The sequence below is a fragment of the Diadema setosum genome, chromosome 2 (assembly GCF_964275005.1).
Source record: "Diadema setosum chromosome 2, eeDiaSeto1, whole genome shotgun sequence".
Taxonomy (NCBI): domain Eukaryota; kingdom Metazoa; phylum Echinodermata; class Echinoidea; order Diadematoida; family Diadematidae; genus Diadema; species Diadema setosum.
Genome location: NC_092686.1, coordinates 20716880 through 20743603, shown reverse-complemented (window position 1 = coordinate 20743603; position 26724 = coordinate 20716880). Strand labels below are relative to the sequence as shown.

Sequence of the window (26724 nt, the reverse complement as noted above, 5' to 3'; positions counted from 1 at the left end):
AAGTCATGCTTCTGCTAGAGTTCTATTTTTTTTTTTTTGTCCTTTTCCTCTCACTTATTTTCAGATGAGCAGTGTATTTGTGTGTGTGTGTGTGTGTGTTTCTTCAGTGAAGAACTACTCGAACATCAATCACACAGTAATACGTACATATAGCTTCTGTTAATTCCTGAATTTTATTTGAAGTATATATTATTTACATACCAGTGTATATATATTCTGATCACCTCACTTTAACGAAGCCACCACATACTGTAACATATTCAGCATGGGTTTGCCAGAGCTCGACACTAGTACTGGGCAAGTATAATTTCATGCTGAGCTTGTAAAAATCGGAAAATGATAAATGTACTACTGGGGAAGTAAAGTTATGTCACAAAGTGAGAGGTGGAAAAACTAGCCCAAAAGTGAGCAAAAAAAAGAGTAATGATTTCTCCAAAATGTGCAGCTTCCATGATTGCTAACAAGTCCAGGAAGCAACTGCTAAGTAACTACCATACTGCATGGGTAAGAAGCAGAAGACAGTGTTGGACTGTTGACTACTAAGAACAGTATTGCATCTGACACTTGCAGATAAAGTGAACCAGTCTAAACCCTATCACTTATTCTGACCAAAGATACAAATATAAATCTGGAAATATGTATAAAAAAAAAGGTACAAAAGGCTGTTATAAAGTAATTAAGTGGTTGATGAGGGTGAATCCATCTACAAATACACCTCATTAGGAGGCTGGACACACTTTCTTTATTTAATTTAGGGGAACTACATTGTTTTGGCACAGATGCAGAAAACACATGGAACTTTTGAGTGGTGAAGATCACAGTCTTTGTTTAACCCTCTCAGGCCAGGGGGGAAGGGGAGGGGGGGGGGGGGATCTGCCCCCACCCCAGATTTAGCCTAGCCAAAAAAGCCCCGCCTTCGAGTGATAAACCCCCCCCCCCCAAAAAAAAAAACAAAAAAAAAAACAAAAAAAAAAACCAAAAAAACAAAACAAAACTTGCATAATGCTTGACTAGAGTGAACCAACTTGGACTACTTTGCACTCCCATTATAACATGGTTGTAACAAAATTCTCTTCACAACGAAATGTAAATTTAGTTCCCAAAATTTTCATCATAATATTCTACAGTATGTACTTTACTATTCAGATATAACAAAATTTCAATATAACAAAAGAAAACCACACTGGTCCCAAGGACTTCGTCATAATGGGAGTCCACTGTATATAACATGAAAGACTTGATGTCTTTCACATATTTTATACAATGTTTGGATTTTCCACTTTTAACCTGCCGAGGATGGGCTGATTTTGCTGTAGACACTATAGACACTCGCCCGAGTATACTCGGGACTCATCCTCAACGGGTTAATGTATGTCTATGGAGAATTATTTACAGGTGTGAGACAATCAGTGTTACATAATGCCAGAGCTGATGCCAGAGCTCTAAGTTGTTTTGTACATGTAAAAAGTTTGTGTATTGCAATATAAATTAAGGGTCCACATGCTTTACTTTAGTTGCCTTTCTGGCAGGTATATTTCTCACTTTTCATATAAGATACCATCATAACCCGAGAGCAGCTAACTGAGCTGAAAGAACGGGCATACTTGAAATTGAGATATGATTATGCAACCACATTCGAATATGTTGTAAAAATGTAGCGGCTGCTGCACGATCACAGGGTGACTCAGCTCGGATTGCCAATGCAACAATCAGAAAACAGAATTGTTGTTGACTGTTGACACATAGAGGATGGCTTGTGCAGAATTGTGATGAAAGTTTATGACTTTGAATATATATCAAATATCATTGAATATCATTGCATCATATGATATATGTTAAGTCACAGCTCTTGCAACCCCAACAAACTTTCAACTGTCATGAAAAGGCCCAACAGTTGAGATTAAAGTGAAATAATTAATCCTCTTCTTTTCTTCAATTTTACTTTCAGATGAGTACAAACATGAAAAGTGAGAAATGTACCTGCCAGAGAGGCAACTAAAACAAAGTATGTGGAGCCTTGATTTATATAGCAATACACAAGCTTTATACATACAGTATATACCAAACAACTTAGAGCAAGATGTGGTTCTTCAGTTACTTAGTTTGCAAAGTGTGCCCAAAGTTGGTCATTTTGAAAGTGACTTATTCAACATTTACACAAGAACATTAATCAATTACACAATTACATTAACTGCCTTTCATGTCGGTAAAACAAATCCATTATTCCACGAGTCCCAAGTATCAATATAACTTAGTTACATAGATGGGGTATAATCTCACACATCTTTCTTCACTACTACAACCAATCATGAAGAAAGAGGCTTCAAAGAGAAAGGAAATAAGGTAACAGATTGTGCTACAAAATGTAATATATATCATATATGATATAATAAATGTATGTATATATATATATTTATATGTGACCCTGCACCTCAAAACAAACAAAAAGTCGCCAGACATGAATTTTTAGTTAAGACCATATTCTGAAAGAGCAGACTTTAAGCTTTAAAATGATGTATAACTCAAATCAAATGGACTCTCCTAACCTATCTAAATATTGGAAAGAAAGCACAAACTCAGGAAAAGTGTGAACTGAGAAAAGAGGCTCTGAAGTACAGTGTCTATTCAAGCGCTTAATCTTAACCAAACCGTGCTGGCTGTGCGATGAATGGGACAAAAAACAGGAAGTAAACCACCAGAGTAACAACAATGAAGGGATTATCAGATTAAACTGAAATTAAGCATGCCTCATTAACACATTCTGTCCATAATTAATGCCAACTTTCAAAGCAGTAGCACTATCCTTTCAAAAGTTATTAGAGTTGAAAGTGAAGAGTGCATGTGGACAAGGTTTTTCAGAAATGAAAAAGGGATTCTAAAGACACACCTAATCACAAAACACACTTTCCTGCCCGTTTTATGATACCAAATTTTAGCATAATGTAAAAGAAGACCCGCTCTTTCAGAAAATATGAAAAAGTCAAGTTCAGCTAGGTTGACCCATTTCACTTATTTTCAGTCCTCACGCAAAATCAGTGTGTGCGACTTTATGTTCGTTTTGAGGTGCACGGTCACATATATATATATATATTTATATATATATATATACACATGTATATATCATGCCAACTTTATAACTCCTAGGTGGTGGAGGCATTGTATTTTAGGCATGAGAAATAATATCCTAAATCCAGACATAGCACATCTTTCTTTTCCTGTTAAATTCATTCCTAGCTTTCGGCCCTAGGCCTTCATCAGGAACTGTAAGACACAAAACACACAGTATGTTGGTGACAATGACATTGTCAGTGATCGTTATATAACAATGTCTACATGACAAGTAACACATTCATGGCCTATCATAAACATATACAGCACATGGAATTCATGCCTTTGTTTGCACTGCATCGATCTACGTATGTTTAAACCTATGTAGCCCCCTTTACATTTTTCGCAATAATTCTAAAATATAAATTTCACAACTTCTTTCGGTCACATCTTGCTTGCCAAGATATAGCACATTTTTATGACCAATGGGTGATTTCAAGTTCGGTGCTAGTGCTAGTGCTAGTGCTATATCAGCACTAGCACCGGCGCTAAAACCGAACTTGAAATCACGTCGGTGTTGGGAGTTGACCTCAAAATTATGACGTATTTCCGGTAGCTGGTGCTGGGCTCGGTGTTGAATGTTGTCTGCTGAACCGAGCTCCGCCGATTGTGTTAGCGATTTATGTGCTTTTTCCCCATAGACTAACACTAGCCCCTAGGGATTAACATTTTCTTCATTTCAAGTTCGGTGCTGGTGTTAGCGTTGCCGTGCGAGACCCGTATTCACTTCCATAATAGATGCACGTTTTACGTGCAAAGTCTATGCTTATGCGGTGGTCGCCCACTAAAACGTACACGAACACTCTTGACATGGCTTTATAAATCGGAGCCTGGGAGAAAATTAAGATAGTTGTATTTTGGGGAGTGGATGAAATTTGTGGCATTTTAATCTGTCTTCCTCACTATGTCTCTAAAACTAAGCAATTTTGTCTACATCTTTAAATATTTTACTGTAATCACGCGCAACCACTTTTTTCGTCGCGCAATTCCCGCAGAGCTCACGGTGCTGTGATTCCAACACCTAGTGCTGGTGATCGATAATTTTGATCGGTATCGCCTCGTTAATCTGACCGTCGGTGTTGGAGCTCGATTTAACGCTGTTATTCGGGGGCTAGCACTAGCACTAGCACTAGCACCGAACTTGAAATCACCCAATGTCACTGAAAATGGCAGATCCCAATGACTTACGTGTGTACAATGTAATAGTTTCACAAGAAGTATCAGATGAATGTTTTGCCCTAATTTTTCTCAGATGACATCCCTTTGATTATCAACTATTCTAGATAAAAAGAAACAATGAAAATTAAAAACTAAATATATGACAAATTTAAACAAAGAAATATATCCTAAAACAAAAAAATACTTAAAAAATTAATTTTGTTACTGCAATTTTTTCACATAAATTTGTTACTACAAAGAATAAATAAAAAATAGCCCATTTGAAGCTTTATTTAGCGATTCAGAGCTTAATATCTTATGCCAAAAAAATGCATAAATTAGCATAACTAGCATAATTTTGAGATAATTACCATAATTTCTTGGGGAAAATAATTTATTCCCCTTGGGCGATACATGGTTTCCTTTCTATAAAGGTAATGGCACAAACAGACATTGACAACACGGTGCCCAAGAAACCCTAAGTACACTTAAACAAACCCAAATCAATGGAACACAAACAAAAGCATAAACTTTATGTGTAACATCATATACCCTTTCCACTTTCTTTACAGGTTAAAGTAAACTGGGATGTAAACAGGACAGGAATACAGCTCAACAGAGCACACTTTATACTACAAATCAATAACTTTCAGCTTAAAGAATGCTAGTTACCAACATTAGCGTTTTACTAACAATGATCCTTAAAATCATAAAAAAACATAGCAGGTCTGAAACACCAGTTATACCTATCTGCACCTGGATGCATGATGATTTCTTCTGAGGGGAATGGTATCCATCAGTAATCAGCCCCCATTAGTGATAGGATTCCAGCCTAGTTTCTCAATTGATTGCTGTCCCCATACATTCACTACGATACTATTCAATCCTACTCATGTAAAAGCATGGGGAACTACTCCGTTTACATTCAGTCACTGCCTAGGGGCCATTAATTAACCAAAGAAATAATTAGTTGACAAAGCCAAAATGCCTGAGAGGTCGATCATTCATCACAATGGGGCTGGCCAGGCTCACCTTACACATTGCTACATGTTGATGAACATGGTGCACAAATCCTATCTACAGTATCTTAGATGAAAGAGAAAATATTCACTTGATGTAATAAACAGCCATTATTATGTACATTAAGTTCAGTTTTACATTGACTGCCATCAGATTATTGCTGCAGTCCAAGATAGTGTGTTATTTTTGACATTTTTTTTTTGTGTGCATACATAGAAAAAGACAACCTGACTGCAGTGTGCAGTCAACTGGGATACCTCTGTGTTCTCTTGTGGTCACGACATTCTACAAGAAGTTTGGCCCTTCATTTGCATTTTGATGAATTCATTGATCTTGATAACTGTCTTGACGATGGATCTACTCTCTGTAAAAGGGATATTTTGCCTGATTTATTTGTATCCATCATACAAAACAAACTTATGATTGGCAGTTTCTAGCCAATGTCATGGATAGAATATGATATCAAAAGCAGCATTTTGGAGTTCTTTGACCTTGACCTTTGACTTGTCACACCATTTCATGCAGGTGCAGATGTTTATTCATTTCTACTACTCTTCTTATCAGATAATACTACCACTGGATTTTTTTGACTAAAGTTATGGCCTGAAGTGATACTACAGCATAACTTGGTCAAGTATATAGGAAACAGTAAAGAACTTGTATGAAATTGTGTCAATGACATCTGAGGTGCACAGACAGACAGCCTGATAGACAATCCAAAAACAAAGATTCATTAAACACCAACACACCACGACACAAACCAGCAGCATGTATTGTAATGAATCTCCTTATAACAAAAATACAGAGTAACATGCACTGATAACATGATGTCTACAATGCAGAGGTCAGATGTCATATGCAGATAGCTATTAATGATAGGATGGGGACTTAAGGTTCCTCTGACCTACTTGCTTTATTTCCAGGGCACCAAGGAAAACATTTTGTCTTAATTCTTTGTCTCTACTTGAATTGATAATAGCTTATATTGTACAGTTTTTATAGAAGATATCTTGAAGTGTTAACATTTCAATTAGGTACAGCTGATTAAGCCATGGACATATAAAGTACATACAGAGCAATTTTTCGAGGTGCAATAAATGCTCCTGCCTCTTACCAAAATATGCATGACTGACATGACTGCGACTGACAGTATTTCATCAGTTATATGTCCTACAGATAATTAACCCTACAAGATTCATCATACAACCATTGCTTTGAACCATTTTTCATCCTTACAAAAGGGACATACATACAGTGTGCCACAGTATAATGCAAGACATACAGCAAGGAGTATACTATATCAAGTAAACATCAGTGGTAAATTGCAATATTCAAACTACCATTGTATGGAGCCATGCAGAGACATTTTCCAGATGCCACAATGGTACACACGTGAGCAAAAGAAACAAATGTGTCTTCTTCCATCATGTGCAGGAGGCAAAAATGATTGCTACATTCAATCTTCATGGAATGTACAGGCAATCTCCAAATCAACGCTTTAGCCCGAAAGTCAAGTATGCATAATAAGAAGAAATACTAAGTGATAGTGGCAAACTATTCTACTGACTTTACAAAATTTGTTCAATATGCCTCATTGCTCTTCACATGAGATTTACAACAGACATAAGAATTGGACAGTGCCCAAAGTATCCATGATACAGTTTGTTTTGATTTCATTGATTCAAAAGAAAATATTGTCATAAAACATTACGTGTAAAAAGTACTGACAAGAACTTACAAGCACATTATCAAAGAAATCAGACTGAAAATCTCTTTTCAATGATGAAGAAAACTACAACCATTAAACACTTTTCCACAATGGACTAGCATAATTGCAGCAATACATGTACCAGCCAATAATCTGTGAAAGAAATGGCAAGACTGACAAAAGAAACAAACACATTCATCCAGTCAACCTGATGACTATCCATGTAAACTCCAATATGTACATAATATTACACATCATCAATTTGCCCCCAGAGCAACGGAATCATTCATTGCAACACATCTATTACACTGTTCAGTCATGTCAACAAGACAACTAAGAGCAGTTTGAATGTAATTGAATGTTTGATAAGGAAAATATTAAAGATAGCAAAGAAACACCCACTCCATTGCAAGAAAGGTGATTTGGTCTTCAGGATATGACTGTTCATCACAGTGAAATGTTAAAGGTGAAACATAGTTATGTGCCTGCAGGAAGTGTCAATATTTTGCTTTAAAATTGCCACAAATGCATAAAAATGTGTAAAATAATGTTGTAAAAACAAGATTTTGTAATAGGTAACAATGAAATATATTAGCAAAAAAAAAAAAAAAAAAGGTGTGCAGACAGTATTGCAATCTGAGAATCCAGTCACAGTTGCTACATAATGTTTTGTTATTGATCATTGATAATTAACAAATCTGGCCATAGCAGTGATCAACCCATCTTCTATGCAAGAGTGAATCACATGCAGCTTGTTACAAAATATGATTACTAGGGCACAACCAATTATCATGCAACATTCTACCTACCCACTACTGACTGGGAAGGGCTCTTTAGGAATAAAAGTCAGGTACTCTGATCTAAATTATCTAATACTTGTGATCTCAAAATACTCCAAAACAACTCATTATTCTGACAAATTGTGTCAGCCAGACAAGTTTCTTGTTAGACCCTCTCAATATATTGCAAGGATATTCCAAATGGTGGATGATGAATTTTCAGCCCTAATAATGAATTGTGAAGGTACCTTTGAAAGCACAACACAGAAATGTGTTCATGCATTTTATTTTGTGAACTGCCTTCTGCCTTTTACAATGCTGCATAGACAGTTTAAAAAATTAGAAAATAATATCAATTATTCTTTGGCAGTTTACTTTCACCACACAATAACTTGAATTGAACAGAAAAAAAAAAACCCAGAGATTTTGCAAAGCTTCCAGTATGCAAAAATCACACAGAATGGATGCATTTAACACAATAATCTATGCGTTAACATTGCACCTAATTCCATTTGCTGCAGTAATAATTTCTTCATTTTTATTAAACTAGTAATCAAAAGGAATGTGTGCTAATATTTTTATCATTTACATGTTGGTATTTCAGTTATTGCACGCTATATCAAAATGCTCACACATACACATGAAATTACACAGACTTTGAGATTTAGTTTGTTTGTTTTTGTTTTTGTTTTTCAAATGGCAAACTGGTAACAGTTTTCTAGAAGAATGACTTTTGTGCAAAATTACATTTTTTCTCTTTGGAAAAAAGGACGACAACAGTGCCACATATTGCCTGAAATGGGTCATTTGCTCTTGAATATGCATTTCAAAGCATATATACCATCTTTTGGCAAACAAAAGTTAAGAGACATAAAATGATTCTGATAAGAAACTGTCAATCTTCTTTATCATATCCAAAGTGTTGGTGTTGTTGCTGCTGTCATTCTATTTACTGCAAGAGATCTCATTTTGACCATTTGTGCCATTTTGCAATGGTGTCATTGGAAGATGATCCCTCTTAAGACTTCACACCATAACTTCCATTTTAGCCACTTTTTTCTGCAGTTCATTCAGGGACAACATATTCTTGACTAATGCAATTGAAGTCTGAAATACAAAACACATACCAATAATATATTATTATAACCTTTAAGGGTAATTACGTGGAAATAAAAATTAATGAGTGATACAAAAAATGGTACTGTAACAAGCCGACACAAGCTAAATATAATTTTATGAACTATGTTTACTAACGAAAAACTAGTGCAATGGCAGGTAGCATATTTCTTGAAATAAAAATGTTGAAAAGAATTATTTTCCAAGTTTTAAGGGGAAACAAGCCATTGATAGTTGGGTCATCCATTCAGTTACCTATACATTTACACCTCAAAAAATATATGCATATACTTATTATATATTCATGTAAACAGATACATGTTCATGTTCAATCTTTCATGACTGTCAATAAAATCAATAATTCTAAAAGTTCATAACATTCCAAAATTGGGGAAGCCTCTTTCATAATTTCTCTCCAAAGGACTTAATAGGAGGAAGATTAAACAATCCAACACATACAAATTATACAATAAATCTACTTGCGTATATATAAACATTTATACATACACATGAATATACTGTATATGCCTACACCAAGTAAGATGTATACTTATATTGAAATACATATCATTAATCATTAAAAGTCATAAATTTACTGATGCTAAAGTCTCATGAATTTCTGATAAATACTGGATATCTTCATGGTGTATTCAGTCTGAAGTCATGGTAAACATTGACTATAAAACTTTCCTGTGCCACAGATCTCATCAAGATGACTTTGTGGAGGTATTGTGCATGGCTGTTTCCTGATATTCCTCATCAGTCTCTGTCTTCGATGTAGCACCTGCTTTGTTGGCTTGTATCATCTGGAACTGCTCCTGGGTGGTGACCACCTTGTAAGCAGAGTTTGTGTCTGTGAGGGAAGTATAGTACCTGGACTCTCCAAGCAGGAGACTTTCTCTGGAGGCAAGGCAGCAGCTGCGACACCACAGGTAGGCTCCTTCAGCTAGCGGCAAGGGTTTGGCTGTGGATTTAATCATAGTTATTGAAATCCCATGGCATTTTCCAGTAAAAACTGAGCAACTCATGCTTTCAAACAAGATTCTGTTTTTAAAATGTTTCTTCTACATTTTAAACTTTGCAGGTTTTATTTTTCCCCCATCTACATTTGTGTGTGTGTGTGTGTGTGTTTCAACTCTGTCAGTATAAACACACCAAGTCATATCTATCTTTTCTCCATGAAGGTTGGAACATTAAACAGATTATTTCCTTTAATTCTTTCTTTATTTTTGTAGGCATCAACATTGATCTCAAAATAGAGTAACATCTCCTTTATATAAATCAATTATAATGGATTTGATGTAAAACATGAAAATGTTAGCAAAGACAAAAAGTAGTTCATCCAAGGAATATCAAATTTACCTTTCTCTGAGGTACAATGTGTGATGGTTTGAAGGAGTCCATAGACAATGATACCCAGGCAGCAGATAGCGGCACAAAATGCCAAGAAATACAACGGACTGATGGGGAACAGCAACTGCAGAATAAAACCCAACAATATGAGGGAAAATGAGAAGTTATAACTCCTATGGTAAAGTCAATTTCAAAAATATATTGATGATGTCCTAAAAATGAGGCAACTTAAACAATTATGAAATTCTATACATATCCATTTATTATAGATACTAACAACTGTCAATACACTTTCAGTAATACAAAGCAGAGTCTATGATTTTGGCACCAAGTTGTCATCAATATGAAACATAAAAATCCTGTCAGTTCATACATAATGGTGGTTGACTACCAAGAGACCAAAGTCATATGGTAGAGCAATCACAGAAGAATTGATTGATGATGTAGGTTATTGCAGGCTACTCTGCACAATCTATGTGGTAAAAATGAGGACAAACGCATTCAGCAATTTGTGACAAGGCATCAAGTGCAACCCACATGACCAAGATTAATCTGAGCTATCTAACAATGACCAGTGTATCTACACTGTCATGCTCATTTTGAGACTATCATGATTTTTAAGGAAATGAAAGAGACCAGTTATTACTGCAGCCTGTGAAGATATTTTGTATTTGTCCCATTATTGATAGACATAATGCTGGTAATGGCAGGAACCATGAATGTTCTCCTCAACCTCAAGGCTAAAGTCCTTTGTCAATGCAGATGATGGAAATATCATTTGCAGAAAGACACTATAGTGTGGGAATTGCTCATTAATGTACAGAATTATGCAAGCATGCAAGGAAAATGCCATTCATACTCTCAGTAAGACATTCAACTGTAACCTAGCTAATGACCAGCAGCCCCTTCACACAGTATGTATACTATAAGACACATGTCAATTAATTTGACTTGCATTACACTCATGTGGTTATGAATTTAAAAATTTTATAGTATTATCATCACTTACCCTTCCCACCATGACTGGGAATGTCATTTCACCTGTAGCTGCACCTATAACTATACAGCTGGTTACAACTCCTGTATTCAGGAAAAATATTGAAAACAGAATAGTTTTATTACATCTTATTTTTATGTACAAAATTGTATTAAGTACAGTTTTACTGGGAAAGCTTTATCATAAAGAAGGGTACTAATGAAACAAGCCCTGTCAATGATGCAAATTTCTCTAATGCTCGAGGTCTTTGAAGTGCAAAAGTGACAGTGTAGGTCACAGTTTGGTTACATATCACAAATAAAATACTGTATAACTTATTGATCGGGCATCATAAATTACCTTTAGCTGAACAACATGCTTTGAAATTGAATATCAATACTACAACTGTCCCTTGGCCGCAAGATTATTTGCCTATTACAAGCTACCTGGTAGAGCATTCTTTTACCCAGTGCTACAATTAAATGTATGCAGAACACAAATGATAAAGCTGTCAGTCCGTGTAAACATATAATATATACAGTATGTCATTAATTGCTGCTTTTCCTTTCTTTGCTTGGGCTCTTGTTGTGCATGTTTGACTGCTGCTTTATGACTGTTCACTGTGAAATACAAGTTAGATTCACATGCTGTTACTAAACTTTAAATTTAGGTCAAAATAATTATGTGCATATACACTGATTAAAAAAAAGGATCAATTCAATAATTCTGTGCATAATTCTATATTGATATCAATTCTACAGTTATTGCAGTCAAACCACTATGCAATGGCAAACTCAGTGAAATCACGAAGTTAGAACTTGGCAACATAATAATACAATGATGGAAATAAAGAATGATTGAATTAAATTGTAATACAAAATCCTGTAATACATGATGCACAACCAACAAAGGACAGAAGCTGGCATGAGAAATGCTGTCAGTAACTCTCTTCAGTCACAAAAGTCACAATGGGCAAACAGAATGCAATGACAAGTGTATATTTGAGATGCAATACTAACTGGACTGCGAACACATATTTTGATCAGTTTAATATAGCAGATTCACTGTCTTCACAACCATGGAAAATGCTAAAACTGTCTTGAGACATTTTTTTTTTCTGCTTTTACCTGACATCTCACTTGCGAGAGCAAAATAACCTGTTTTTGCTTGAAAAACCCCCCCAATAATTTCATGTTATAGATAAAACTGGGTCGCTTGCAGTGCTTGGCAGTTCAGTGCCATAAATTTGTTTGTTTTAAATTGTGACACTCATTAAGACATTATGACTTGCTATGTTAATGGCTTTAGTTCTTCAGACACTTTATATTGAAAATTATTTTACAAACATAAAATGTCATATGGAGTGAATTATGAAGAGGATATAAGAAGGGTCTTCACAGTGTTAAAAAAAAGTATACGTAGGAGAAAAAAAAAAGCAAAACAATTTACAGAATGCTGAGAATAGTATAAGATTAATGTATTACCTGACATGGCTATGTGTTGCTCAGCAAAGGCCACAGAGGAGGGGTAAATACTGCTGAGGAATAGACCAAATATCCCCGAGCCAACATACAGGGTAATCAGACTATCTCTTTTGAGGAGCTCAAGACTCAGGGCAACAAAGCATCCCACCTGTGGAAAGAGACATAATCAAGGACATGCCAGTCTATCATGTATTGTAAATGTTGTTTGCTCAATACAGCATTCCCTAGTTGGTACCTGTTGGCCACATGCTCTGCATTATATGTCATTATCTTTGTCTTCTGAATTGTAAATCCCTTAAAGCACACTTTGATATTCTGTTAATAACCTGACTTTGGACATTGTTATTTGGATACTCATCCAAAAAAATGACACCATGATCTTACAGTTCGAACAAAATACATCACTGGAACAAACTTTCATTCATTTGCAAATGCAAAATATTAAACCCTTCTCAGAATTCATAGTACAAATCAAGTCAATAGTGTTTATTAATGACCCTGCCAATGCCAAGAAATAAGCAGCATGCTTTTTATGAACATCCTGTTGCACCATTCGAGTGAACATTAATTACCAATGAACATGTTTCTCAGACTAGTATTCTCTTAACTAATCATCCCATCTCCTTTCTCTGTCTGGCAAACACACACACAAACACACACACACACACACACACACACACACACACACTACACACATACAGACACACAAAGAAGGAGAGCATGGACCACATGGTGGACTGTGACTCTCCACACTCACACTGAAGTGGTGGTAAGGGGCTCACACCTGTAAATAAAATGGAATGTCCCAGACCCCTTCACAAATTCATACCGATGATACCATAAGAAATGAAGAAAAAGAAAATAATTAAAAATCAATAATGCAGTTTGGCAAAAAACTGAATAGCTGTAGATATTGAGTATGAATTCCTCTACAAACTGCAATTTGGTTCAAAGATGAAAGCTTTTCTCATGGAATTTGAGGGGACTATATTTCATTGGGTGCATATTCAGAAAATAGGTTATTTTTTGAGTGAAAAAAAATCGTAGTCTGGCTTTGCGGACCCTTGGACAGAGTTTGAGCCGAAGAACCCACCTTGGAAATTTGATGGATGAAAGGGTATATCTTACTTATCCAGGTTAGTGAAGATGAAACACCTCATTTCTGCAAGCTATTTTACAGAATTTTTAGAATTTTGAATTTTAACACACGTCTCTATGGGGAATTATTTACCCGTGTGACCCCTAAGTACATGTGTGACTAAAAGCTGATGATGCTTGATATGACTGCCAGCACAATGTCATACTGCCTAGCAGCAAATGGTATGACTGCAAACACCAGGATCTATCAGGGATTAGTTTAATTTGTTGGGGTTTTTTATAACAAAACAAAATAACTGTGATTACTTCTAGGGATTTAGTCATAATTTTAAGACATTAATGATAGATGATGGAAATGGTTCAGAAAAAATATGTTCCAGTGAAGTGGTTTGTAGTTTCAATTAAGTGGTTAGAATAACACATAGAATAGTATTTGCAGTGCTTATCTAAAAGAAGTGTGCTTTTATGCCAGATACACCACTGTATTTCATGAAAGAGAATGGTACCAACTGAAATACCCCTGTATTAATTTTCATCAATGAGAATATTGACAAAAATTACTGTGGTATTTAATACAATAGTTATTCCAATGTGATTGCATCTATTGATTGCTATTTTGTTTTGTTTTGTGTATTACTTTAGTTGGATAGAAATAAAGTAATGGAATTTGATTCAATAACCTCTTGCTCTTGCATTTTTGTCTAAATTAGCCTACATTACATTATGTTGGGTAGTGTGGTGAGACATCTCTATCTTCCAGCTTCCTTTGTGCTTGAGCAAACTGCATACTGCATCTACTGTATACTTGAGGTGTGTTCATTATGATTTTGCAAGTATGAAACTTGGTATTCATTTTGCAGAAGACTGGCATGGCTGAACTATAGATCTAGGTAAATGTAAATGACCCATTCTATTCTTCAAACTTTTGAACTCTATGCACTTTCCACCTATATTCACCTACTACATTATTGGTTGTCGCATAGCCCCTCCATAGAAATGCTGCCATGAATGGGTGTTTTTTTTTTCTTGAAATTCCACATATCATAGTATTCTTTAGCCAGTCTCCCTCCCATAAGAAAGAGAATACAAGATTAAGAGATTTTATACATGTTTGGTTCCAAGCATAATAGCTTCTATAAAATTGTGTATGACCAAGGAGTTTTTATTGTAAGTTTCAGTAACTCCTTTATATAACTAGCGAGTATGGTTTCAAAGGACATCACGCTCTATTATTATCGTTATTATTATTTTTTTTTTTTTTGTCCAGACAGTGGAGCCGAATGCCTACTTAAAGAGGCTGGATTTAAAGGCCACTGTTTCTTCAGCATCAAAGAGCGCATGAGGGCTGCAAGGGGGGGGGGGGGAATGAGCTTTCGGTCATGCTGGATCAACACTGTGGAATTTACTTCCAAGCAGCTCAAAGACTCTCACTCCTTAATGTGTCCTTCAAGAATGACCTTAAATTCTACTCATTTACCAGTGCACTCTGAAAACAAATTTTCTTTCTTCCTTTTATGGTATTTTCAGTCATCTTGTTTTGGTGTAAAGTGCCTTGAGCATTCAATCAAAAAATTAACCCGTTGAAGACTAGTCCCGAGTATATACTCGGGCAGGTGTCTAGGGGAAATGCGTGTTGTAGCAAAATTAGCCCATCCTCAACGGGTTAAAATGGTGCAATATAGAAATTGTATGTTCATGTATGTATGTATATATCATCATCATCATCATCATCATCATCATCATTATTAGTATTATCTATATACAGGCCATTGAAATGTACAGGTATGCTAGGGCATGGCATTGGTGAATGCACATATGAAAAGTTGAATGTGTGTGAAAATCCAAACTAGACTACATATGTGTGGCGCTCCGTCGGAATGAGTCAAAAGTCGCAAAAAATGAAATCGTAGTTATGCCTATAAGTGAATTCTACAGACTCTAAGCTTTACACTGATATGTAATACAACTCATTTCGACATCCCTATAGATCATAAAAACGAATATTAACCACGTTTGGTATGTCAGTTGATTTTCTAAATGACGGAGAAAATCGCTCTCAAAGTTCAGGCTATGTTCATGCTCACAACCTGTTTCTTTCACGGGACGAAACAATACAACTGTCCTGCTTAGCGACGGCGTTTACGCTCCATCGCACGCACTACCGTATAAGGCGATAGCGTGGGTATGAAAGATAATCAACCAATCGCAGGACAGGTCTATCATTAACGATTCTGACCAATACGGCAGCCCGAATGTAAACTTCGGCGCGTTTGTGTCCGTGCCGCTGCCGCCGCATGAATGAGTCGGTACGCGTTGTGTGTCGGCTGCGTTGTGGTTTGCCGCAAGTTTTTAACTCACAAACAATAGGAAACAGTAGAAAGAAAAGAAGGCACGCAATGCGTCTTACGAGAAGCGTCTTTTAGCGAGGGCGTTGATCGCTTCCATTCTCCTCCCATGTTGTTGTCAATGGAAACTAAAGAGGATGCGTTTAGCAAGTACCAATACCTAAATAGAACCTGAGAACCTATTGTAGGCTGGCACGCAATGCGTCTTACGAGAAGCGTCTTTTAGCGAGGGCGTTCATCGCTTCCATTCTCCTCCCATGTTGTTGTCAATGGAAACTAAAGAGGATGCGTTTAGCAAGTACCAATATCTATTAAATAGAACCTGAGAACCTATTCTAGGCGGGGGTTCAAAAGACAGCATCGGTAGAAAAAGTCAATGAAGTTGATTAACGATATTCGTCTTTTGAGATCGTGTTCTTTGCGTGTATTTAAAACCCTCAAATTACGCACATGGTCGTAATGTTGCAGAGCATCAAAAACCGCTTTCGCGTCTTTTCTGCTGCAGCTGTATACAGCCGTAACATTATGAATTCCCACCATATTAAAGGCACATTTCCTTTATAGGCGTTGCGTGCACAGTAATTATCGCTTATCACGCTTGCCAATGCTGCACATATTATACGTATCAGAAGCAAAGGTTGATGTAGGCTTGAAAGCTTCACGTTGGGTTTACAATGATTCTCAGTCACTTTTCTAATAGCATAGCATATAAAAAACAATTAACTTGTAGCTTAAGCGGAATTATTTTTTTTTTTACATCACATGTGCAGTTACAATCTTTCTGCGTTTGAGAAGTGGATCATAAATGATAATACTGAAAAATATTCGGAATTAATACTTAGGCCTTCTGCACTTCGTTTTGTATTCACAAACCTTATCAGAAAAAAAAAAATGATTGCTTGATTACTTTCGGGTAAAGGAACTACCGGAAAGGAACCGCATTTAATTTTCTTGTTAACGAACCTAAGCTAATAGCAAACCATATTTCATTGTGTGATTAACGAACCTTCAGAATAATCAATTGTATTACCCCACTCCCCCAAGGAAAAAAAAAAAGCATTTCAATGTCATGCGTTGTCAATAGCGATAAAAGGCCCGTTTTTATTTCGTAGTATGTCTCGGTACTCCTGTGCTTATTTGTAAGGATGTGCCTCTCTTAATGATTGCGATTGATGTTCAACTATTTCTTTCACGCGAGCTTGAACAGGAAGAAGCTAAAATTCAGGCAAGGAGACAAGTTTTCTTCCATGAGATGCAATCATTACGACACATCTATTCACGACAGTTGTGTGCTTGCTTATCAATGTGCTAAAGAATTGTGTCCATTACATGAATCAGGCACTATACAAAACGGTTGAAATCTACTGAAAGTCGAACTTCGTTTTGTTTTTTGTTTTTTGTTCAATTTCATTTCAATTTTAAGCGGGGATAGACTAGAAATTAGTTTGTCTATACTGGCAGGAGACATTACAGTTTTCCAGTACATGCTCCGCATTTAAACAGTCGCCATATTTTTGTTGTCAGAATCAGATAATGGACACGTGATATATTATAAAAATGAAAATAGAAAACAACGAACACGCCATATGTACAAACATTATGAACTTCAATGAATTAAACTTACCTGTGATATTCTGCATAAAAAACAAGCACGCCTATTAAATGATTTAATATAATTAATAGAGCACACAGCAATATCATGCATGGCAGATCAAATCAAGTTCAACTGGTGAGAAAGCTAAATGAAGTTAAAAAGTTGACTTCTTTTCGTTTCTCTTTCAATTCATGAAAACAGAATTACATTGTATATCTATTGAAGAGGATTGTCTCTGTTGCGAACGATCGCCATATATAGCACTGTTAGTCTCCTGCCCAAATCCGAATCCCTAAATACTTTAATTTTGCTTGATAATGTAATAACCCTGCTTATAATTTCATAAAGGACTCGCAAATTCAAAGTTTCAAACCGTATACTAAAACATTATATTGTATACGGTGTATTTCAAAAAACATTTTGAATGCGTTGCGTGTTAGCATGATAATAGCACCAATCTGCCTTTTATTTTCCGTACGAAAAGCGCACAGAAACGTAACCAAATGTTACAAAATACAGTGAAATGCATTGTACGGTGTGGTACTATCATTAGAAGTATATTCCATTCCTTTTTACTTTTATTTGTTTGAACCAAACCATGTGTCATTTTCGTAGCGACATCACTAGGAATTAGAATGTATGAAGATAATCGTTACTCATTTTTTTTTTTGCGCTACTATTATAGCATTTACATTTTCCAACTTTTATTGACATGCAGTACTATGTTACTGTATTGTTACGATTACGAATGTTGATTATGAATTCAAAAGGCTGGTTTATTAATCGAACTACAAAGGTAATAGCTGTTTTGAAAGTAGTTCGATGCAAGTTCAAAACGCGATCGAAGTCATTGTCATACGTATAGGGGGAACTGATAGCTCTAGAAAACTTGTTTAGGCTAGTAAAGATTGCCGTATAGGCAATCTTTGTAGAAAGTTTTGACTTAAGCCGTCTTTTGAGTATTTTGAGAAATTTAATAAAGAATTATTTGTTTTGATTATGTCAAGAATTAGTTTGAACTATGAGAATAAAAAGGCGCGGTTACCCAAACAATGTCGTAGTTCGATTAGACAGTCATGATGGGTAAAGTGAATTCATGACTTGACTAATCATTACTGAATTGATGATCACTTCTGTAAACCATCAGTTATGTCTTGTAATCGTAGTCAAAATTCTTTTGAGCGATGAGACGAAAACCAACAAACAAAATGCCGTGTATCATCGCTCGAGATTCCAACATTTGGCGTCACCCGACCAACAATAAGTGACAAATCAAATGGAATATTATTATGTGGGATAGCAGACTGTGTTACGATTTTGAAATGTTTCGAGCAATTGTTTAAAAAAAAGAGAGAAAATCAGGCAAAGTTCAAGAAATTAGAAAAAAGCACGTAAATGCAGGCGATCATGTTTGATAATCAAAGTAAGAGATTACAATCGGCCGTGCGGATGTATATGATTGCCTTATTTACATGTCTGATTTCTGTAAACTATGTGATATTTAAATTTAAGTTCCCTTCCCTCCTTGATAGAAGTTTTGTTGGGTTTTCGCTATAGGCATTTATTAGGAAACGCTGTAAACACGACAACAAATGCCTAATATACATCAAGAGATGACATATATATACATGAAACACAAAAAATCTCTACGTTCTGATATAAATCAACTGCTTGTTTGTTTGTATGTTTGTTTGTTTGTTTGTTTGTTTTGAATTACCATGGTCTTTGTCGGGGGAAAGATGAAGAAAAGTAGTAGAGTGTATCACTCTCAAATCCGGATGATAGCGATAAGTGTGTATCCCCGCCCTTTCTATACAGGTACACGATTTAAGCTTGGAATGCTATCATAAAAGCCTGCATGTGTTACACGGAAGAACTGATTCCGTGATCACTTTTAGCCTTTCATAAAATTCACGTTTTAAGATGGTAACGATAGCTTGTAGGAGATAGAGTAAGTTAGCGTCACTGACTGTGGTTCTGAACACAAAAGGAGACTGAAAAATTCCTTTACAAATTAGCAGACATAATGCCGATCCTCCAACACTGTTGCTCCATTCCGTCACTGATTCTGCTATCAATGGCGAAGAAAGAATACTGGTTGCCTGATTATCCACCCCTTGATAGCAAGGAAGTTTACCTTTCATTGTTTAAGGCTTCGTTGATGCGGGGTTTACTCGGATACAAGGCGTGAACATTGCCGTCCGAGTTCTTTCATTCGAAATTCCTCAGAATACGCAATTCAATGGGCAATTAGCGCTGCTACTTGGCAAAGCTGTTAGCCAACCCAATTCTTTGCAGACTTGACCTCTCACATGTCAGCTACACGCAATACACGGCAAACAGCTATCATTACAAACATTCTGATTAAAAAACAAAACAAAATGAAGAAGCACACTTTTGAGTAGCGACACAGCTTTCTGTCCCTTTCTCAAATAGGTCCTACTTCTAAAAAATACACAGATGACTAGAGTCAGAATATCCTCCAAAGGGAACACGAGCTATCTGGGCATTAATAATGTTTGTCTTCCGATTTCTCTCCATGCCGTCACGGCCCAAACCATCATAAGAAATAAGGCAATAAATTTCATTAACCAGGGAATTAATAGTACGCATTACATACATTTGGCGAATTATCACACAAATTGTCGACTTTATAAAAACGAGAATAATTGACAACTTAGGCCCTACTATATCTCCAGAGATGAACTTTAAACAGCAAGTCACATACCAGGGAACGAAAGTTATGATTATTTGAACAAATTCATTAATGAGGCCAATTAATAACCGTTGTAAAAGTACACACACGCATAAAAAGGTTTCGAGTTCGATATGTGATCATTGTATTAGCTCATAGATAAAGTATCATAAATTTTGCGTGATCGTTCGTTGGAATTTTTTTTTTTTTCAGTGCGATTTGTGCGTCATGTCAATCACCACTCACTGAAATGGAGTGCATGTATCAAACGAAACTCGCTGGTCATGCAATCAATAGCCTTGGTCAGCTCACTATTATTGCGTAATTCTATAGCCCTCGCCGCTTGGCCGCCGACGCCGCCGCGCGCCCCATGCTTTGTTTTGTCTTCAAAGGGGTCAAGAGCAATGCCTCATTAGCATACACCCTAGCAACGGAGGCGGAGTCTCGATCTGGCAAGAACAATAGGTGCGAAACGCAACGCAAAGGCGAGCGTTCGAAAAAAATGTAACCGAAAAAAATTGTCTCAGAAAAGCGGTGATTTGGGACACTTGTACTCATTTTCACACGATGAAATTTTCTGTACAAACAGATAAAACATAAAGGAATCAAAATCCGTCATAAAAAAATTTCGACCCGAGTAGTGCTTCCCCTTCATTTTCGGCTCATTACGGGAAAACTCCCCGTGCGACTTATGACTCATTTTGTCGGAGCGCCACACATATTATGTGCTTGCATGCTAGTCTCATTGTAGCATGCATCTATTGTAGGAGTGGGGTAAATGATATTCTATGCAGTAACGAACCTTGGTAAACTATATGGAAAAGAAAGTTGCTGGAAGTAAAGTTTACTGTCACATGTGAGTATATATTGTGATAATTGATATCTTTATAGGATTTATTTAAAGAATATCAATTAGGAAAATAAAAGAGCACTCTCTCTCTCTCTCTCTCTCTTGAGTGTCTCTGGAGGCGTATCAGGGGAATTATATTACCACTCCCCCCCCCCCCCCAAAAAAAAAAAAAAAAAAATACTGGTCGGTGATAAGGTTAGAGTAAAGACTAGGGTTAAGGTTAAGTTTAGGGTTAGGTTCAGGGGAAGGGTCTGGGTAATTGCCCAGGGGGTAATTGCCCTAGCTACACCATCTGGATGTCCCAGGAAGACTAGAGTAATCATCCCTGTTTGCAATAGGGTTCCTTTTTGCTGCAGGGGCATTTTATTCATTCATGTGAAAAGGCCCAATCAGGTGCAAAAGTATTCTCACTTTCCATAACACTTGCCATAAACTACGGCTTTTGTTCTGAAGTGGGACTATAAGCACACTTGACACTCTCTATTAGCTATTTTATCGATGAATGAAACTGCTCTTGCCGCAAATGGGCACTAGCTGTTGCAAACAGGGATAGGTGTTGTGCCCTCATTTATGTGTCTGCACGCTATAACTGCTGATCAGGGCAAAACTAGAGGCACAAATCCAGGCAGGACATGGAATGTAAATTGGTGGAACACAGGGAATTAACACAGGTAGACACAGCTTGATGTTGTCTCTCTCTCACAAGCAGCTGCAAGGCATATTTTTGAAGCAGCCATCTTCAAAGGTACCCAGTAATCTCAGCCTTGACAGGGCTTACCAGTGATTTCTGTTAGCAGCAGCAATCTCGAGTTGAAGAAGGTCTACCTTCTTCAACGAAGGTCTACCAATTTGAGGCTGTGGCCTTGACAGCTTGTGTCTTCATATCTTCTTGATGGGACAGCCTTGCTTGTGACTGCTGCACATGCATGTCAGCTCACCTAGGAGAACTGATAAGGGATCCTTGACTCTTTGCCGGCCCATCAAAATGAGCTTGGAGGATTTTGGCTATAATGCTTTTTGTATTGGTTCTGTCCAGGACATCTTCATCTGAGATGTGATCTTACCAATATATATGCACGATGGACTTTTTGATAAGTCTGCTGTACCATCTGGGTCCATGTTAATTTCATAGCCAAAAAGCAGCATGTGAAGACTACACAGCATTGTACACCTGAGTTTGATTGAGAAGTGAATGTTCTTGTGCTGTGTAAGTAGTGCTGTACATAGTCTTCCAATTAAGTGCCAGGCCGGTCATTTGTATCCTTGCTGTGATTTCACTGTCTAGAGTACCATCACTAGAGACTGTAGGCCTATACTGCTCAAGCATCTGAAGCTATTGACACTCTTCAGCTGCATGCCAGATAGTGCTGCTTGATGGCTGTCAGGGAGCTCTGTCTGGTGCGGGCTGGAGGATAGCGACACTGTTTTCCCAAGATTGATTCTATCACAGACACTTTAGGATGATATAGACAGTGATTTGTCTGTGTTGGGTTCTTCTATATTATGCAATTTGAAGAACCGATATGGTCAGCTAGGATTCATTAATTATTGTCTCTCATCTTCTACGCTGCCACGTCACTCCCTATCAGTGTAACACTGGAATTAAGGTATGATTGATAATAACTGGAATGCTGGCTTTGATAGGAGCATCAAAACAGGATCCCCCTCTGGTAGTCAATGATGGCTAGTCCAATATGGGCGGGATAATATTCTTTGAATTCTGTGGGCAAGCATGATATCATATCAAAATTGCATGAACATACAGATGGCAAAAAAAAAAGGGCCAGTGACATAACATATAATGGCAAAAAGCTAGCGTACACATGTAATTAAATATAAAATTCTGATAGCAATAACTTCAATTAAAGGTACTGTTTACCTTTGGGAGCAGTGATTTAAGATATCACATTTGATACATATGTGTAAAGCAGTTGTATCACAAAACATCCTACCACATAAAAATTTTGCAATAAAGCCTAAAACCACTAAAATCACTATTTTTCTCCATAACCCATAACTGTAGATGGTTTAGTCTGGAAACATTTTTATTATTACTATTGTTCACATTTTGTATATTTAACAATTCATACTTAGGCCAAAAAAAAAAAAAAATGTTGTATTGGCGTAACATGAGATTTTCAAATAGGGTCGGGCGGGCGGATTTTTTTTTTTTTTTTTGCTACCTGTATTTTACGTGTAAAACTCATATTTAACAAAACCCCATTCGATAGAGAGGGTCAGTTGCATCCAAAGTTTGTTATATCACCGGTTTAAAAGCAATAAATATTAAAAGAGAATCATATTTTGGACATGGAAAAACACCCTAGCCCCCCCACCCATAGGAACCCATAGGAGACCGCATGCGTGTTCCCGTTTTCGCGGCCATTTTCCAACACCAGCTGTTGTTGTTGTTGTTGTTTTTGATAATTCGCAAACCCGTATCGCGCCCTCTCTCGGTAAAAACGATGTATTTCCTTCTTCTTTTTTTTTTGAAAAGTTCAGGGTCGCAGGTTTTTTTAAGGTCGGGCGGGTTACGCCAATACAACAATTTTTTTTTTTTTGGCCTTAGCATCAATTATGCTGGTTCAAATTTTTACATTGGTTGTTTCTATCCCTATAACTCACAAGACAGAACTATTTTGAAGCGTTTTTGTGTCATCTGCAAATGGCAAATTATGCCTTTAATTCTCCACCAAGTATAGGCCTACACTGTTAAAGATAACAAAACCAAAGATTTGGGACAGAAAGCAACTGTGCCCAGCATTCTATGATTATGCACATTTACTGAGCACTTCTTCCACACAATTAATCACCTAGCCATGTTCTTTTCTCTCTCTTCATTCAGTTTTCTATATTGCATGTTTCAGTGCTAATTAAAATATTTTTCTTTTCCTTCCTACACCCACGCATCAATTTGATCATGGCAAAGCTGTGTACAAAGCACAAGGTGTAACTGATATCTCACTCGTGGACGCATCGAGCAATGCAGAGAACAATTACTCAACTAGGTGAGAGCAATGGGTGTGAAATATGAGACAGAGCAGAGGCTGTCTTCTCCATCAGTTTAGAATGTCATTTGTTTTCTTTTAGACTGTAATCTATGCTGTAACCTTATCATACATATCATTGATAAACGTGATGATAATTTCATTGACTGCTTCAGGCATGTATATAGTTTGGACTTTGTTCGATCAGGCTGTCTTTAATTCCAGACAAGTTGATTTTCTTCCACACAGGACAGTGTATACAAACTACTCTTCCACATGTTTTTTTTTTTTTTTGATACCCTGGAGTTAATTGATACAAAAGATAATAATGCAGGTCAATTTTGCTCTACCATATAATTACAGTGAAAGGCATCAGCCATGCCGCCTTCATTTAAAAACAACATTTGTAAGTCTCTATTTTGCTGGATCACCCTAGTTCAACAATGATAACAACAGTTCTCTTGTTTCTTTCTTTCATCTACTAGTCCAATATGGCCAGAAGGAAACTTGCTGACTTTTGAAGCACAAGTTTCCACTAGTTTTAAAGTGTTGGTACTACCCAGCAAGTAATAGTACACACAGAAGGATAGTGAGGGCTTGCACATGGGGAAATTGTAGTGACTCTCCATACTTGTACTGAAGTAGTGGTAAATTCATGCATGATTATACAGCCTGACGGCACTCAATATGACTACCAGTGCATCGTCCTACTGCTCACCAGCAGGTATTGTTCAGACAGTGCAATCAGCAAAATCTATGTGTGATAGGTTTAAAAAAAAATATGGCAAGGACGCACATTAGTTATCCTTCTTACACCTATTCACCAGTTTCCAATTATCTGTTGAGAACTGTCCTTTGAAATATCCACGTATAGAATTTGGCCTCATCAATATCCCTAATTCCATCCAATTCAATAACCCCTTCATATAGCATTTTCTAGGGTGTTTTAAGTTCCTGCTCCTTTGCCCTGTGCAAAATAAAAGAGTGACTCTGCACTTAATTAGACCCTGATTTCTATTCATGCTTATTTTTTCCCTCAAAATATCACAAATGATTGATTTTTTTAATTACCTTTTTTTTTTCAGTAGAGGGCTATCCTGACTCCTAATAATGGTAAGTTAGAGCATATATAATGTGAAGGTGAGAATCTCGAAGTTGTGAATTGTGTGGAAAAAAAAAATCATATTTGGTTTTAAAAATGGGAAAATTGCTCATACTAAGTGAGCTAGCTCACATTTCAGAGAAAATATATTTTTTATTCACAAGCATATTTTCTTCCTTTTGATGAGGAAAAATGTGCTAGGCAGTGTTATCTGCTCATACCAAATTGTGCAATGGGGAGTTTTTAGTGGACATTTTGTTGTTGATGGCAAGTGACAGCTACTTTTAGAAAACAATAATAACTCAGGTCTCAATCACATAGCAATTTCCTACATGTGTCTTCAGGTACAACATGGACAATATGGCATCTATCTGTTCACCATATAAAATGACCCTACATGTGTCTTAAGCACTTCACCAGTAATAGAGTCAGAAAACATGTCCCAGACAGCAAAAAATGAGATTTTTCAATATAGCAAACATGTGCATCAAGAGAAAATCTGTGGCCAACGACTGCTTATTTCAGTTTGATGTATTGCATCTTATATAATATGATATGCAGGTTTTACTACAGGATGCGACTGCCAGTCAAGTTTGTACACATTCATTGTAATGAGAATACTTCCTAATCAAAGCTTTTCAAATGGACATTTGTTGATTAATCTTGAATTTCTTAAATGTCAAAAGAAAAAATAGCTCACATTCAATTGTGGTCCATGCACACAAAATCCATGAGGGTAAATCTACTTTGTGATTTTCCAAGGACCATTCATATGTGTGACCTACACTCTTCAAAGATGGATGAATTTGTGCACTCTTTGCCACTTAGGGTCTTGTAGAGCAAGAGAGGTGGAGGGGAAAAGAATTGCTCTACTCGTGTGTGCCAAGATGTGTGATAAATGATGAGGGACCTGACCATGCATTCATCACTGCAAAGCAATGAAGATAAATTCAATAAGGCCCACCGGGAGTTACAAACATACCTTAATAAAGCAGGGAGGAAGAAGAGGGAACTGAGAGAGGTAATAACAAACAAACAAAAAAGTGAAAGGGAAAAGAACAAGATGGTAGTATATAACTGTGTAGTGTCTGAGAAATAGTGTACAAATGAAGAGCTTCGGGTGACCTACAAGAGGAAAAAAAAAACATAGCAGGACAAGATGCATGCAGAAACACCATGAAGATAGAAAAGAGAAGCTGCAATAAGACATAGAGAGAAACTGAAAAAAAAAATGAGGTAGGTTACAGCAACAATACTGACAGATATCTGGAAAGGGGAAAGGAATGAGAGTGGCAAGTGAAAAAGAGAGGGAAAGAGAGATAAGAAGACCATTCATTAATGACATGATAGA

At 36.7% G+C, this 26724-nt stretch overlaps 2 protein-coding genes across 2 annotated transcripts in view; both read right to left on the bottom strand.

Annotated features, from left to right (window-relative positions):
- The window catches only part of LOC140246225 (mitochondrial 10-formyltetrahydrofolate dehydrogenase-like), a 647794-nt gene that overhangs the window by 431533 nt on the left and 189537 nt on the right, over nucleotides 1–26724 (bottom strand). The window lies entirely within an intron of this gene.
- Nucleotides 9309–26724, bottom strand: part of LOC140240658 (major facilitator superfamily domain-containing protein 4A-like) — a 103323-nt gene continuing 85907 nt past the window's right edge. Inside the window, exons 7-10 of the mRNA XM_072320415.1 lie at nucleotides 12703–12850; nucleotides 11252–11322; nucleotides 10252–10366; nucleotides 9309–9853 (exon numbers count right to left, since the gene is read on the bottom strand). Coding sequence (XP_072176516.1) covers nucleotides 9597–9853; nucleotides 10252–10366; nucleotides 11252–11322; nucleotides 12703–12850 — 591 coding nt within the window. The 3' untranslated portion in view covers nucleotides 9309–9596. The remainder of the gene's footprint in view (nucleotides 9854–10251; nucleotides 10367–11251; nucleotides 11323–12702; nucleotides 12851–26724) is intronic.